Raw genomic sequence first — 17620 nt, 5'->3', positions numbered from 1 at the left:
GCAATGTGGACAGTCCAGTTTTCCCACAGTGCATCACAGTCCACAGACTAGAGCAGCCACATTTCAGGTGGGTGCTAAAGAGTCTTGGATATGATTGGTTTGACTCGGGACTGCATACTACAGTGAGGACACTGGATTCCAGGTTAGAAAATTCTTAACATGTGGTTAACAATCAGTGCCAACAATCAAGCCCTGGGTTATCTAACCCAGGATCAGCTGACTCAAGTCCCTCTAACTCTGGGCTTACATTGCAGTATAGACATACCCTAATTCAAATTGCTGGTGGCAGGAGTCATGAACTCTGGACGTTGCTTCCCTCTTGGTTTGCCAGAACATTGTTTTGATTGTTTTCAGGGTACAGTACAAGCATCACCTTGTTGGGAAGGGGGATTGATATGGTTATTCTGGTGCAGATAGTAGGGAGGAATTTCATTTGTTTCATGGTTGTAAAGATACGTTGGGGAGCATCCTTGGATATATACAACATTATCTTCAGAGGCTAGCTGAGCATATACAATGGTTCTTTTGTTCTGAGCCTGGGCAGATCTTTCTGAGTAATAAATGAGTAACAGAATTTAGTTATTATTTTAACTGTATTTATGACAGCTTTCATATATGTGGGCTATCAAATATTTTCCTAAATGCCTCAAGATTTTTGAAAGTTGCAATAAATCAGATTGAAGAAATAAGTATGACTACCTAATAGAAATCCTGAAAGCCAGGTTTAAGAACGTAAGAATGGTCATAGTGGGTCAGACCAATGGTCTATTTAGCCCAGTATCCTGTCTTCTGATAGTGGCCAACGCTGGGTGCTTCAGAGGGAATGAACACAACAGGCAATCATCAAGTGATCCCTTGTTGTCCACTCCAAGCTTTTGGCATTCAGAGGCTTAGGGATATCCCGAGCATGGGGTTGCAGCCCTGACCATCTTGGCTAATAGCTAAGGCTACGTTTTAGTCATGGGTATTTTTAGTAAAAGTTATGGACAGGTCACAGGCAGTAGACAAATATTCATGGCCCATGACCTGTCCATGACTTGTACTATATACCCCTAACTAAAACTTGGGTGCTCTGGGGGGAGCGGCCCAGGGGTGCTGTGGGTGTTCTGAGAGGGGCAACCCTGGGGCACCACAGGTGCTGGGGGGGGCGGGCAGCAGTGCGCGGCCCGGGATCCCCACTGCTGCTGGCGGGGCTGGCAGGCTCCCTACCTGGCTCCACACGGCTCCCCAGAAGTGGCGACATGTCCCTTGGTTCCTAGGCGGAGGTGTGATCAGGGAGGCTCCACGCACTGCCCCTACCCTGAGTGCCTGCTCTGCAGTTCCCATTGACTAGGAACCACAGTCAATGGGAGCTGCGGGGGCGGTGCCTGCGGGCAGAGGCAGCGCGCAGAGCCGCCTGGCCGCACCTCCACCAAGGAGCTGAAGGAAGTACATGTCGCTGCTTCTAGGGAGCCCCCCAAGGTAAGTGCCACCCAGAGCCCTCCCCGCCCCACACCCCAACCCCCTGCCCCAGCCCTGAACCTCCTCCCACACCCAAACTCCTGCTGCTGCTGCTGCTGCTGGGGGGTGGGGGTGGGAGGGGCATGGTGGCCCAGCCAATGGAAGCTGCGGAGCTAGTGCTCAGGGTGGCACCTGCACCATGGGCAGGGGCAGCGCACAGAGTCCCCCATGTCACCTCAGGAAAGGAAGCAGAGATAAAGTTTCTTGACACCTTAAATGACTGCTTCTTGGAGCAGCTAGTCCTGGAACCTACATGAGGAGAGGCAATTCTTGATTTAGTCCTAAGTGGAGCACGAGATCTGGTCCAAGAGGTGAATATAGCTGGACCCCTTGTTAATAGTGACCATAACATAACATAATAAAATTTAGCATCCCTGTGGCGGGGAAAACACCACAGCAGCACAACACTGTAGCATTTAATTTCAGAAAGGGGAACTACACAAAAATGAGGAAGCTAGTGAAACAGAAATTAAAAGGTACAGCGCCCAAAGTGAAATCACTGCAAGATGCATGGAAACTTTTTAAAGACACCATAACAGAGGCTCAAGTTAAATGTATACCCCAAATTAAAAAACGTAGTAAGAGAAACTATGGTGACAAATCTGAGGAACTGTCCCAGATTGAGGAGTCATTAGAGGAGGTTTTGGAACAAACTGATAAACTAAATAGTAATAAGTCACCAGGACCAGATGGTAGTCACCCAAGAAGTCTGAAGGAACTCAAATGTGAAATTGCAGAACTACTAACTGTAGTCTGTAACCTATAATTTAAATCCACTTCTGTACCAAATGGCTGGAGGATAGCTAATGTGAAGCCAATTTTTAAAAAGGGCTCCAGAGGTGATCCTGGCAATTACAGGTCAGTAAGCCTGACTTCAGTACCAGGCAAACTAGCTGAAACTATAGTGAAGAACAAAATTGTCAGATTAGCATAATTTGTTGGGGAAGAGTCAACATGGCTTTTGTAAAGGGAAATCATGCCTCACCAATCTGCCAAAATTCTTTGAGGGGGTCAACAAGCATGTGGACAAGGGGGAACCAGTGGATATAGTGTACTTAAATTTTCAGAAAGCCTTTGACAAGGTCCCTCACCAAAGGCTCTTAAGAAACGTAAACTGTCATGGAATAAGCGGGAAGGTCCTCTCATGGATTGGTAACTGGTTAAAAGATAGGAAACAAAGGGTAGGAATATATGGTCCGTTTTCAGAATGGAGAGAGGCAAATAGTGGTGTTCCCCAGGGGTCTGTACTGGGTCCAGTCCTATTCAACATACTCATAAATAATCTGGAAAAAGGGGTAAACAGTGAGGTGGCAAAATTTGCAGATGATACAAAACTACTCAAGATAGTTAAGTCCCAGGCAGACTGCAAAGAGCTACAAAAGGATCCCTCAAAACTGGGTGACTGGGCAACAAAATGGCAGATGAAATTCAATGTTGATAAATGCAAAGTAATGCACATTGGAAAACATAATCCCAACTATACATCTAAAATGATGAGATCTAAATTAGCTGTTACTACTCAAGAAAGAGATCTTGGAGTCACTGTGGATGAAAACATCCACTCAATGTACAGAGGCAGTCAAAAAAGCAAACAGAATGTTGGGAATCATTAAGGGATAGATATTAAGACAGAAAATATCATATTGCCTCTACATAAATCCTTAGTACACCCACATCTTGAATACTGCAAGCAGATGTGGTCACCTCATCTCAAAAAAGATATATTGGAATTGGAAAAGGTTCAGAAAAGGGCAACAAAAATTATTAGGGTTATGGAATGGCTTCTGTATGAGGAGAGATTAATAAAACTGGGACTTTTCACTTTGGAAAAGAGATGACTAAGGGGGGATATGATTGAGGTCTATAAAATCATGAATGGTGTTGAGAAAGTAAATAAAGAAATGTTATTTACTCCTTCTCATAAGACAAAAACTAGGGGTTACCAAATGAAATTAATAGGCAGCAGGTTTAATACAAACAAAAGGAAGTATTTCTTCACACAACGCACAGTCAACCTGTGGAACTACTTGCCAGAGTCTGTTGTGAAGGCCAACACTATAACAGGGTTCAAAAAAGAACTAGATAAATTCATGGAGGATAGGTCCATCAGTGGCTATTAGCCAGGATGGCGTCCCTAGGCTCTGTTTGCCAGAAGCTGGGAATGGGCAACAGGGGATGGATCACTTGATTATTACCTGTTCTGTTCCTTCTCCCTGGGGTATGTGGCACTGGCCACTGTTGGGAGGACAGGATACTGGGATAGATCGATGGACCTTTGGTCTGACCCAGTGTGGCCATTCTTATGTTTGACGCTGCACCTAGGAGCCAGCGGGACATACGGGTTGCTTCCAGAATCTGCACAGAGCCGGCCCCTGTAGCCAGCTGGACTTTTAGCAGTCTGGTCAGCAGTGCTGACTGGAGCCATCAGGGTCCCTTTTCAACCCAGCGTTCCAGTCCAAAACCGGATGCCTGGCAACCCTACCTATAAATGAGAAAGGAGGAGAAGTGACTGAGGAGCCTGCAACTCCCCCTCCCTCACAAATGCAGAGACTATGAACTCAATCCTAGGGCTAGTGAAGTTCCTGGCAGTTTCCCCATAACTATTATTAGGCCCCAAGTACTGATCTGGGCCTGCCCCATGTAGCTTTCCATTTCCCTCTGCGTGCGGGCCCATGAAGACAATTTTTTTCAAAGTCCTGCCTGTTGCGCCCCTTCCCGGTGCAGTATGGGAGTTGTAGTTTTCTCGCCCCTGCCCGTGCTAGCTCTGAGCGAGTTCGGCGGCAGGGAAAGGACTACAAGTCCCGGGATTCCCTGCGCGGGTGGCGGGCGCATCCGCTCGTGCCGGGCGGCGGCCGGGTCGCTGCGCGTTGCTGGGGAGTCAGCTGTTTGCCGGAGAATAAGAGGGCGAGTGGGGTTAGCTTGCTACGTTCCTGCTGTCTCTGCGCGGCTGTCTGCGAGGGAGGGGCGGGGACCCGGCGCGGGCGGGCAGGGAAATGGCCGAGACCATCGCGGACACCAGGCGGCTCATGAGCAAACCGCAGAATCTGAACGACGCCTACGGGCCTCCCAGCAACTTCCTCGAGATCGACGTGAGCAACCCGCAGACCGTGGGGGTCGGCCGGGGCCGCTTCACCACCTACGAGATCAGGGTCAAGGTGAGGGGGGAGGGTCGGTGTCCTGTTGCTGCCGCCCAGTGGATCCCCGCCGCCCCCCAGGGTTGCGTCTCCCCTCCCCCGCCGCGTGGGTGAGGTAGCGTCTTCTCTGCTCCCTCCCACTCCAGGCTGGGACCTTCTCCCCAGCCCCTCGGGGCTGTAACCGTGACACGGCGGGGGGCTGGGCCGTGCTGGGGCTGCGGATCCCCCTCGCGGGTAGCGCCGTGTCTCACATTCACCATCTTGCGGCTGGGAGGGCCCGTGCTGGCGGGCCGAGGGCCCGGCTACGAGCCCCGCCTGAGCAGCTGAGGTGGTGCCGCCTAGATTGGCGCCTCAAACCGCCCCTGTTCCACGGTGTTCGCACCAGGTGTTAAAACTCCGCCTAACCTGTAGTGTAAACCTGCCATAAGGGGGACACTTGACTCTCCTTTCCCGCCCACTCCGCTTTTGTGAGGGTGGCACTGAGACCAGAGCGGGGCTTGGCTCCAATGTGAGCCAGTCTGCCTTGGAGGACTAGGGGAAAGCTTGATGATGGCCTTTGTATGGTTTAGCTTATCTAACTCTCCTGCTAGTTGGTGTGTGCCCCAGAGGGGTCTTATTTGTGTTCGTGACAACTTGGCAGTGTTGTCGCTGTGGTGGCCCTGGGATATGTGGGGGAGGGAATATCTTTTATTGGACCACTTCTGTTGGTGAGAGAGGCACTTTTGAGCTTCGCTAGAGCTCTTCAGCTCTGTGTAGCTCCAATGCTTGTAGTTCTCATCAACAGAAGTTAGTCCAATAAACAATATTACTTCACCCACCTTGTCTCTTTAGTGAGAAGTGACAGGTTCACTTTAAGGAAGATGTGCAAAACATAATATCACATTTTTATTTTATTTTTTTTTTTTAAGTAAGCAGCTTCTGCTATATATTTGGGTGTCTGTCAGGTTTCTCAGGCTATTGAAACTGGAGCTCAGACCTTAAGTAATCTTCCTGGCTAACATATGCGTATGGATATCTTGTAGGTGTCTGTTTGCCAGGGTGGGTAGTAATGACTGAATATATTTTATTGGTGTAATGGGGCTCAGCTAATAGAAGCATGGGAATTTATTTTAGATTATAAACTATTCCTGAGAGGCATATGAAAGCTGTGTGATAATGGATCCCATCCTTATGCAGAGCAAAGGAGCTAACCTTTTTATTGGGGGGGGGGGGGAGTGTCTGAGCTGGATACAGGCTTATTGATGGAAATAAAATACTGTAAATAAAACTGCAACTGGCTTTTTTGCTCTTGACTAAGACAATGAAGAGAATTTATAAATAAAAAAATGTTGTCTTGTGTCAAAGTTCCTTCCCCACTCTGAACTCTAGGGTACAGATGTGGGGACCCGCATGAAAGACCACCTAAGGTTATTCTTACCAATTTAGGTTAAAAACTTCCCCAAGGTACAGACTTTGCCTCGTCCTTGAAACCTATGCTGCCATTACCAAGTGTGTTAAACAAAGAACAGGGAAAGAGCCCACTTGGAGACGTCTTCCCCCAAAATATCCTCCCAAGCCCTACACCCCCTTTCCTCACCAATTTGTACAGGTGAACACAGACCCAAACCCTTGGATCTTAAGAACAATGAAAAACAATCAGGTTCTTAGAAGAAGAATTTTAATTAAAGAAAAGGTAAATACCTTACAGGGTAATCAGATTCAAAACATAGAGAATCCCTCTAGGCAATACCTTAAGTTACAAAAAGAGACAAAAGCAGGAATATACATTCCATTCAGCAGAGTTTATTTTACTAGCCATTAAACAAAAGGAAATCTAATGCATTTCTAGCTAGATTACTTACTAACTAACAGAAGTTCTGAGACTGCATTCCTGATCTGTTACCCTTTGTTCCCCCCCGCCCCCCCCCCCCCCCCCCCCCCCCGACTTGAAAGTATCTTGTCTCCTCGTTGGTCATTTTGGTCAGGTGCCAGTGAGGTTATCTTAGCTTCTTAACCCTTTACAGGTGGAAGGGTTTTGCCTCTAGCCAGGAGGGATTTTATAGCACTGTATACAGACAGGTGGTTACCCTTCCCTTTATTTTTATGACATCTTGTAAAGTGTTAATGTGGGTGGGTGCTATTTAGATTTTTTTGCTGCTGCTCTAGTACAGGGGTGGGCAAACTGCGGCCAGGGGCTGCATCCAACCCTCGAGCTCCTGCCGGGAACTGGGGTCTGGGACTTGCCCTGCTCTGGTGCTCTAGCCGAGGAGTGGGGTCTGGGGCTTTCCCCACTCCGTGCGGCTCCCACAAGCAGTGGCACGTCCCTTCTCCGGCTCCTATACATAGGGGTAGTCATGGGGCTCCACATGCTGTCCCCACCCCAAGTGCTGCCCCTGCAGCTCCCACTGGCCGGGAACTGTGGCCAATGGGAGCTGCAAGGGTGGCGCCTGCAGACAGGGCAGTGTGCAGAGCCACCTGGCCGTACCTCCACGTAGGAGCCGGAGAGGGGACATGCTGCTGCTTCTGGGAGCTGCTTGAGGTAAGCACCACCTGGAGCCCACACCCTGAGACGCTCCCATGCCCCAATGCCTTGCCCTGATCCCCCTCCCGCCTCCAAACTCCTCAGTCCCAACCTGGAGTACTCTCCCACACCCTCAACTCCTCATTTCTGGCCCCAGCTGGAGCCCTCATCCCCTCCTGCACCCCAACCTCCAATTTTTTGAGCATTCATGGCCTGCCATACAATTTCCATACCCAGATATGGACCTCGGGCCAAAAAGTTTGCCCATCCCTGCTCTAGTAAATGGAGCAATTGAATTGCACAGTAATAATGTAATATCAAACTGAAGTAATATTACCAAACCAAGTGTCTAAAAGTGTCTCTGCTTGTACTGTCAAAATAATGGGCTGAAGTAAACTTGCATGATGTAATGTTCTTAATCTTCTGAATTACTTATTAACAAATCCCACGCAGAAATATGCTAACTGAAAATGGTGCCAACCTTGACATATGAGCAAAATATTGAATCTTGAACTTAAATTGCAAGTTAAATGTATCTTTAATGATGGTGTGTATAAAACAGGGTAGGGAGAAATAGAATTTGATACTTCAGTTATCTAGTGTGTATTCTGCATGTTTACTACTCTCTAAATAATTGGATTTTAATGGTAGTGGAGCCTAAATTCTGAAATGCCTATGAGTTTGGATGTATCTCATTACTTACTCTTCTATGGAATACCCTCCTCACTCCCTTTGACTCAGAACTATTATGTTAAAACATTGGTCTCACTTGACTTGGATTGGCTAACATAGACACTTGTGGTAAAATCCTGGCACTAGTGAAGTTGTTGTGAGGCGGATTTTGCCTACAATATTGATGTAGTGCAAGACTTAGAAAAACTTACTAGCTGGATGCCTAAAATTATTTACAGGAGGGGTGGATTGGGTCCCACTACCAAGGCCCAGGGTCAGTGTTCTCCTAAACCCAGCCTTCTGCTGGTTTTGGTGGAGAGGGAAAGGGAGAATGCTGGGATTTTTACTGGAGTGTTGTTGCTAGACTGTTTTTTGGGCTCAGTTGCTTATACCTGTTTGAGTAGTAAATGGCTAGTATGTGTCATGTGGAGCTCTACCCCTTCTAGATGCTGGGTGGTAAAAGTAGCCTTGTCTAGTCCCTCCCCTCCATAGCCTCCTGTCTACTGTTAGGGAGGAATAAACCTGGGCTACTGTACTCCTCCCCAGTCTTTTTTTTTTTTTTTTTTTTTTTTCCGCCCCTGGGGTGGGAGAGAAATCCTCTCTTGTGAATAACTCCAGGCTGCTGCTTGAAGCTGTTCTTGATGGCTTCACTAAGACCCACAGGGATATAATTAGTAGAAGTGAAACTAACCATTTCTCTCAATTTTACTCAGCTGCTGTTTGGGTAAGCAGCAGTGGTGGCACTGGAGTTGCCAGTCTCTAGACAGAGGAAGAGAACATTGTCAACCTTGCAAGTGTTAAATGCATGTAAACTATCTTCACGAACAATGGCTAGAAACTTTAAATGAAAGCTTTAATTATGCAGAAGCTGATGGCTTAATTCTCCTTATGCATACAAGAGAGCTTGCTGCCAGTCAGCAGATGAGACCTGATATAGTAGTTTGAGGTTTTTAAAGCTTATCTACAGTAGGCCCCTCTTAGAGTTTGGAATCCAAGGTTAAAATTACTCCTAAACTACATTTTATCTGAGAGCTTGGAAGCCTTGGTTGGCAGGGTTTGATATGACTGCTTGGTTCTACACAAGTTTGTCCTCATTTTAAAATGCTTCTCACTTAGCTAGCTAAAAAGTTGGTGGCTGAATTTCAGTTGGAGGGATCAAGTTATTTCTAACAAGCTTAAACTTCTGATACTTAAAAGCCACTATGCATTAATAAACCCACTTGCCAATATTAACTTCAAGTGTTTCTTAAAGCCTAGAATAAATTCTTCCAGCATCTACAGATTAAAAAAGGAACTGTCTGCAAACACTTGTCAGCTAACAGTTTTATTTGTAAGTTCTCATTCATGCTTTTTTGTGACTAGACAACTCCATAATAGTCTTACACTCTATCCGCTTTCCACTTTTAAAATTTCAGTTGCTCTGACCATGACATTGGAGGCGAATAAGTGGTAGAATTTCATATTTGTTATATTCTTGCAGCACTTCAGTCTTTTTTTTTTTCCCCCCCTCTGAAATTCAAACAGGAAAATAATTGTGAATATACCTGAAGCACGTCTTTAATGAATGTGCTGATATGATGTATACAGCTAGGTGAGTATTTTAGCTTTGAATTTGTGAATGCTTAACCAATGGCTCAGGATGAGTAGTACCACTTGATGTTGGGTAAAATATTTAAAAGGGCATAGGTCCCATTGTCAATTGACTTAAGCACTTAAGGTGGATAATAATCTGTACTTTTTTCTAAAAAAGCCTATGCTTTTAAAAAAAAAAAAAAACCTATTGGAAATTGACCACCTATGGTATGGTCTAAACCAGTGGTTCTCAAACTTTTGTACTGGTGACACCTTTCAAATAGCGAGCCTCTGAGTGTGACACCCCTCCCCCCTTATAAATTAAACACACTTTTTTAATATATTTAACACCATTATAAATGCTGGATGCAAAGCAGGGTTTGGGGTGGAGGCTGACAGCTCGTGACCCCCTGAGGGGTCCAGACCACCAGTTTGAGAACCCCTAGTCTAAACGTATTGAGACAAGGTTTCAGCTTCCAGTACTTCCATTTTTGCAAATGACTTAGGCAAGAAGAGTTTACATTGTAGACTTTATGCCAGGAGGATTAAATATGTTGGTACATGTAATATGCCAACAGTCTGAACAATATTTATGGAGATCTGCTCTATGAAATATAGAATTGTAATGTAACTGAGTTCTTTCATAACTAAGCAGTAGTGTTGTCTAGCCTTTATAGTAAAGTACAGATTCTCTGCAAGAGATTGTATCAGAGAAATAGAGAACTCAGCTATGCTTGTACAAGGAATGTTTCATACTGTAAGGGTGTGTCTACACTACGAAATTAGGTCGAATTTACAGAAGTCGGTTTTGTAGAAAGTGTTTTTATACAGTTGATTGTGTGTGTCCCCACACAAATGCTCTAAGTGCATGTAGTCGGCGGAGTGTGTCCACAGTACCAAGGCAACCGTCGATTTCTGGAGCGTTGCACCGTGGGTAGTTATCCCACAGTTCCCGCAGTCTCCACCGCCCATTTGAATTCTGGGTAGAAATCCCAGTGCCTGATGGGGCTAAAACATTGTCGCGGGTGGTTCTGGGTACATATCGTGAGGCCCCCCTTCCCTCCCTCCTTCTGTGAAAGCAAGGGCAGACAGTCGTTTTGCGCCTTTTTTCTTGAGTTACCTGTGCAGACGCCATACCACGGCAAGCATGGAGCCCGCTCAGCTAACTGTCACCGTATGTCTCTTGGGTGCTGGCAGACGTGGTACTGCATTGCTGCACAGCAGCAGTTTATTGCCTTTTGGCAGCAGAAAGTGCAGTATGACTGGTAGCCATCGTCAGCGTAGTCCTGGGTGCTCTTTTAACCGACCTTGATGAGGTCATGGGCACCTGGGCAAACATGGGAGTGACTCAGCCAGGTCATTTCCCTTTTAAGTTTCGTGTCATGGCAATTGAGTTCTACCGGCAGTGCACTGTCTTTTAATCAGCAGCCAGCAGATGATGATGGCCAGCAGTCATACTGCACCATCTTCTGCCGAGCACGCAGGAGATGACGATGGCTAGCGGTCGTACTGCACAGTCTGCTGCCAGCAAGATGTATAAAGATGGATGAAGTGGCTCAAAACAAGAAATCGACCAGATTTGTTTTGTATTCATTTTCTCCTCCCTCCCTCTGTGAAATCAACGGCCTGCTAAACCCAGTTTTGAGTTCTATCCTTGAGGGGACCATTCAGTTTCTCGCAAAGCCACCCCTTTTGTTGATTTTAATTCCCTTTAAGCCAACCCTGTAAGCCATGTTGTCAATCGTCCCTCCCTCCGTCAGGGCAACAGCAGACAATCGTTCTGTGCCTTTTTTCTGTGCAGACACCATACCACAGCAAGCATGGAGCCTGCTCAGATCACTTTGGCAATTAGGAGCACATTAAACACCACACGCATTATCCAGCAGTATATGCAGCACCAGAACCTGGCAAAGCAAAACCGGGCAAGTAGGTGACGTCAGCACAGTGACGAGAGTGATGAGGACATGGACACAGACTTCTCTCAAAGCACAGGCCCTAACAATGTGGGCATCATGGTGCTAATGGGGCAGGTTCATGCGGTGGAACGCCAATTCTGGGCTCGGGAAACAAGCACAGATTGGTGGGACCGCACAGTGTTGCAGGTGTGGGACGATTCCCAGTGGCTGCAAAACTTTCACATGCGTAAGGGCACTTTGATGGAACTTTGACTTGCTTTCCCCTGCCCTGAGGCACAAGAATACCAAGATGAGAGCAGCCCTCACAGTTGAGAAGCAAGTGGCAATAACCCAGTGGAAGCTTGCAATGCCAGACAGCTACCGGTCAGTCGGGAATCAATTTGGAGTGGGCAAGTCTACTGTGGGGGCTGCTGTGATGCAAGTAGCCAACGCAATCAAAGATCTGCTGATACCAAGGGTAGTGACCCTGGGAAATGTGGAGATCATAGTGGATGGCTTTGCTGCAATGGGATTCCCTAACTGTGGTGGGGCCATAGACGGAACCCATATCCCTGTCTTGGCACCGGAGCACCAAGCTGGCGAGTACATAAACCACAAGGGGTACTTTTCAATGGTGCTGCAAGCACTGATGGATCACAAGGGATGTTTCACCAACATCAACGTGGGATGGCCGGGAGAGGTACATGACGCTCACATCTTCAGGAACTCTGGTCTGTTTCAAAAGCTGCAGGAAGGGACTTTATTCCCAGACCAGAAAATAACTGTTGGGGATGTTGAAATGCCTATAGTTAACCTTGGGGACCCAGCCTACCCCTTAATGCCATGACTCATGAAGCCATACGCAGGCAGCCTGGACAGTAGTCAGGAGCTGTTCAACTACAGGCTGAGCAAGTGCAGAATGGTGGTAGAAATGTGCATTTGGACGTTTAAAAGCGCGCTGGTGCAGTTTACTGACTTAGACCTCAGTGAAACCAATATTACCACTGTTATTACTGCTTGCTGTGCGCTCCACAATATCTGAGAGTAAGGGGGAGACGTTTATGGCAGAGTGGGAGGTTGAGGCAAATCGCTTGGCTGCTGGTTACACACAGCCAGACACCAGGGCGGTTAGAGCACAGGAGGGCGAGGTGCACATCAGAGAAGCTTTGAAAACCAGTTTCGTGATTGGCCAGGCTACAGTGTGAAAGTTCTGTTTGTTTCTCCTTGATGGAAACCCCCCACCCCTTGTCTTACTCTACTTCCCTGTAAGCTAACCACCCTCCCCTCCTCCCTTCGATCACCGTTTGCAGAGGCAGTAAAGTCATTGTTGCTTCACATTCATGCATTCTTTATTAATTCATCACACAAATAGGGGGATAACTACCAAGGTAGCCCAGGAGGGGTGGTGGTGGAGGAGGGAAGGACAAGGCCACATAGTACTTTAAAAGTTTTTAAAACTTATTGAATGCCAGCCTTCTGTTGCTTGGGCAATCCTCTGGGGTGGAGTGGCTGGGTGGCCAGAGGGGCGCCCCCCCCGCTTTCTTGGGCTTCTGGGTGAGGAGGCTATGGAACTTGGGGAAGAGGGTGGTTGGTTACACAGGGGCTGTAGTGGTAGTCTGTACTCAACCATACGCTGGAGCATATTAGTTTGATTCCCCCAGCAGCCTCAGCATTGAATCCTGCCTCCTCTCATCACGCTGCCACCACCTTTCAGCTTCAGCCTGCCACTTACTCTCTTCAGCCCGCCTCTCCTCCCGGTCATTTTGTGCTTTCCTGCACTCTGACATTGTCTGCCTCCACGCATTTGTCTGTGCTCTGTCAGTGTGGGAGGACAGCATGAGCTCAGAACATTTCATCGCGAGTGCGTTTTTTTTTTTCACCTTCTTCTGGTCTTCGCTAGCCTCTGGGAGGGAGAAGCTCCTGTGATCCTTGAAACACATGCAGCTGGTGGAGGGGAAAAAAAGGGACAGTGGTATTTAAGACACATTTTATAGAACAATGGGTATGCTCTTTCACAGTAAACCTTGCTGTTAACATTGCATACATAGCACATGTGCTTTCATTCCAAGGTCGCATTTTGCCTCCCCCAGCGTGTGGCTAGTCCCTCCGCCCTCCCCTCTCCCCATGGCTAACAGCGGGGAACATTTCTGTTCAGCCATAGGCAAATAGCCCAGCAGGAACGGGCACCTCTGAATGTCCCCTTAAGAAAAGCACCCTATTTCAACCAGGTGACCATGAATGATATCACTCTCCTGAGGATAACAGAGATAAAGAACAGATGTTGTTTGAACGCCAGCAAACATACACTGCAATGCTTTGTTCTACAGTGATTCCCGAGTACCTGCTACTGGCCTGGAGTGGTAAAGTGTCCTACCATGGAGGACGCAATAAGGCTGCCCTCCCCAGAAACCTTTTGCAAAGGTTTTGGGAGTACATCCAGGAGAGCCACGAATGCCAGGGCAAATTAATCCTTAAACATGCTTGCTTTTAAACCATGTATAGTATTTTAAAAGGTACACTCACCAGAGGTCCCTTCTCTGCCTGGCAGGTCCAGGAGGCAACCTTGGGTGGGTTCGGGGGGTATTGGCTCCAGGTCCAGGGTGAGAAACAGTTCCTGGCTGTCGGGGGAAAACTGGTTTCTCTGCTTGCTTGCTGTGAGCTATCTACAACCTCATCATCATCTTCCTTGTCCCCAAAACCTGCTTCCGTATTGCCTCCATCTCCATTGAAGGAGTCAAACATGGCTGGGGTAGTGGTGGCTGAACCCCCTAAAATGGCATGCAGCTCATCATAGAAACGGCATGTTTTGGGCTCTGACCTGGAGCGGCCATTCGCCTCTCCGGTAGGCTTGCCTCAGCTCCTTAAGTTTCATGCGGCACTGCTTCGGGTCCCTGTTATAGCCTCTGTCCTTCATGCCCTGGGAGATTTTGACAAATGTTTTGGCATTTCGAAAACTGGAACATAGTTCTGATAGCATGGATTCCTCTCCCCATACAGCGATCAGATCCAGTACCTCCCATTCAGTCCATGCTGGAGCTCTTTTGCGATTCTGGGACTCCATCATGGTCACCTACGCTGATGAGCTCTACATGTTCACCTGCAGCTTGCCACACTGACCAAACAGGAAATTGAAATTCAGAAGTTCATGGGCCTTTTCCTGTCTACCTGGCCAGTGCATCTGAGTTGAGTGTGCTGTCCAGAGCGATCACAATGGAGCACTCTGGGATAGCTTACAGAGGCCAATACCATCTAATTGTGTCCACAGTACCCCAAATTCAACCCAGCAATGCCGATTTCAGTGCTAATCTCCTTGTCGGGGGTGGAGTAAGGAAATCGATTTTAAGAGCCCTTTAAGTCGAAAGAAAGGGCTTTGTCGTGTGGACAGGTGCAGGGTTAAATCGATTTAACGCTGCTAAATTTGACCAACTCCTAGTGTAGACTCAGGCTAAGAATGTTGGCTTTAATTCTAGTTAAGTTCCTCCTTTTTTTTGTGTGTGTGTGTGAGGGGACAAGAGAAAGCAAAACATTAACACAATGAGCGGTGGTGGTGGTGGTTTACCCTTTGTAGGCTTTTCAAAAACACTGATTAGCACAGGAGGAACAAATTTGGTACCTGTTTTTTGAAATTGCGTGTGTGACTTTTTTTTATTTAGTTGAAAGTTTTACAACTTATAATACAACTGCATTCACAACTCTCTCCTAGACTTGTTAGAAACATACTGTTGAAAGGCAAGTGCAGAACTGGAAATACATTATAGGATACTAGCTTAGGAGAAATAATTAGAATGTCAACTTCTGAAAGGGGAAGTGGTTTAAGAAATAGTAACTCCTTGTTTCAGGACAATGGGAAGCAGACCAAATATGCCCATCCATTCATTTCTAAATGGTTTGAGTATGAAGTCTTCATTAGGAAAATATCTAAATTACTACCTGCACTAAAAATTAGGATTATTGAAGTGTTGTCCACATTCAGCATAATATAAAATCTAGGAATTCCAAACCTTTAGTTGAATCGCATTTCTTCAATGCCCTTCTATGTGCTCTATCATTATATTGATTCTGAACACTTTGGTTTACACCAATTAATGCAGGTCTTAATGGTGTTTTGTGTTCATATAAATACTTCTACTTTGTATGTAAAATGCAGTTTTCTACTCATAATGTTCTGTGCCATACTGATTAGAACTTAGCAAATATAACTGATTAATTTTACTAGGGCAAGTAGGCATGTGATACCAGAATATTTCAGATCTCTCCTTATTTTAGAGGAGGCTTGCCAAAAACATTCTTGTCAGCTCAAATTTCATACTGTCATATTTATCTTTCCCAAAACTCAGAACATCTTATAGAAAATAAGGAAGCCTTATAATATCAGATATCCTAGCTAGGACTGCAGCAGTGTCATGATGTGGGGTAGGGAAATGTCATGGATATCATGATTTTCCCGTTTGTCCACGTCTTGTCCATGATTTCAATACTCACCTTGCAGGCTGGGCCTCGCTCACCACTCTTGGCATTGCCACCTGGCATATGAGTTCACGGCACCGTTCACACAGATTCAGCCTGGCCATCGGCCAGCCAGGCCAACTTTGGGTGAGTGGTGCTGCAACCACTTGTGCCAGGTCACAATGCTCAGAGTAGTGAGCCAGGCCCAGCCTCATAGGATAGGAGCTGCCCCGAAGGGTAAGTATGGGGGCAAGCTAGCTCTCCTTCCTCTTTCTCTTCTCCTCGCCCCTCCCCCACCCCCCACTGTCCCTGTGTCTCATTTGTCACTTGTAGCAAAAAACAAAACCCATGACTTCTTCTAAACTTACTAGGACTGATCAATGATTTTGGTGTGTGGGGGTGTGGTTTTTGGATTTTTTTTTTTATACCAGGACAAGTCTGCAGCCCTACTCAGCCTTATCAAAACTTGACTTGATATTAACTGCTTTATTTTAAGGGAAAGCAAAACTTAATTGTAAAGGAATCAATTTCTCTGAACTAAGTGACCATTGTAGCATCAGAGAGCCCTATGCTTGCAAGAAGTAACTTTGTGCCTCTGCTATCTGGCCATTTGAAAGACTTACAATGATTAAGATTCCTTGATATCAATTTTCAGGAGTTTCTTACACAACAGTTTAGACAAAGTGCCTGTAATGCAATCCTAACTGCACAGTTGAAGATTTAGCCTAGCATGGGAGAATATTCAAATGGCATAGAACTGGTACTTCCATCTCTGTGCCCTCTCTGATGTAGAGATGAATGTCCTACACATTCCAGGTTATGCTGTTACAAGGTAGAGCACTAGAGAGCAGCCCCAAGACTGTTCTAAACTATGTTGGTGACCAAGATAATGAAAAAACTGATTCCAGGATTAAGGAACTGTAAACAACTCCTTTTTGGGTCTCCAGCTGTACCCAGCACTTAAGCCCTAAGTGAACAACCTACTGGAAAATATACCTAATCAGTGCCAAAGAATTCATTCCATAGCTGATACAAAAATATGTAAAATCCCAGGATATTTATGAAATAACAAACTGATTATCACTTTTCTCTAGAGTGATCAATTTTATGTTCAAGTCAGTCAGTTGGCTGGCTAAGATGTTTTTCTTAGTGTGAAGGGAATCTTTTTTAGAATTTTTTAAAAACTAAGCATTTATGAACACCAAGTAACTTCTTTTTTACACTAATATAGTTTCCCTAACTCTAGTTAGGAATCTGAGTGTATGAAGTGTTCAGCTATGTTTGTAGGCTTATCTTGAATTCAGTAAAGGCATATGAAAATTTCTGGCCTGTCTGACTGGCATAAAACATTGTATAGTTCATAACCTGCAACCAGGTGCTCTAGCTTCATATCTAACAGCAATGGACAGCTGTGTGAAAGCATATATTGTTTGATCATTATTGAGAATAAAGCAAGTCTTGGTTTAGACTGCTGGAGATGCAAAACTGCTGCTCCCTTGTGACATAAGTAGTGATGTCTTTTCAGTCTTTGGATCTCCTGAAAGCTCTTGCTATCTCAATTTATATTTGCCTCATGTAATTGTGCATTGGTGACAATCGTGTATTTTAGAGGAAAAACAAACTTAGAGGCAATAAGATCAAATGTAGAGTTGATGGACTGAATTCTGCCCTCAGATGTTTGACTTGCACCAGAAAAATAGAGTAGAGTTTGGTCCTCTTACTGCACACAATGATGCTCCCAAAACATACCAAACTATATACAAATCGCTACTATAAAAGCTTGCTGCTTTTCAAATTTGGGGAGCTGATGTAAGCAAAGGACAAACTAAAATATGAACAAGATAGGTATAATATATAGATACTCAAGCCTTCTCTTCTGAAGTTAGTGTTGCTAACTCTTT

General features: G+C 45.9%; 1 protein-coding gene across 1 annotated transcript in view; it reads left to right on the top strand.

Moving 5' to 3' along the window:
- Positions 1-4218: 4218 nt before the first annotated feature.
- Positions 4219-17620, top strand: part of SNX3 (sorting nexin 3) — a 35120-nt gene continuing 21718 nt past the window's right edge. Inside the window, exon 1 of the mRNA XM_007057403.4 lies at positions 4219-4655. Coding sequence (XP_007057465.1) covers positions 4494-4655 — 162 coding nt within the window. The 5' untranslated portion in view covers positions 4219-4493. The remainder of the gene's footprint in view (positions 4656-17620) is intronic.

This window comes from Chelonia mydas, chromosome 3, assembly GCF_015237465.2.
Source record: "Chelonia mydas isolate rCheMyd1 chromosome 3, rCheMyd1.pri.v2, whole genome shotgun sequence".
NCBI classification, from domain to species: Eukaryota; Metazoa; Chordata; order Testudines; family Cheloniidae; genus Chelonia; species Chelonia mydas.
Note: the sequence above shows the minus strand (reverse complement) of the source record. Positions and strands in the feature narration are given on the sequence as shown.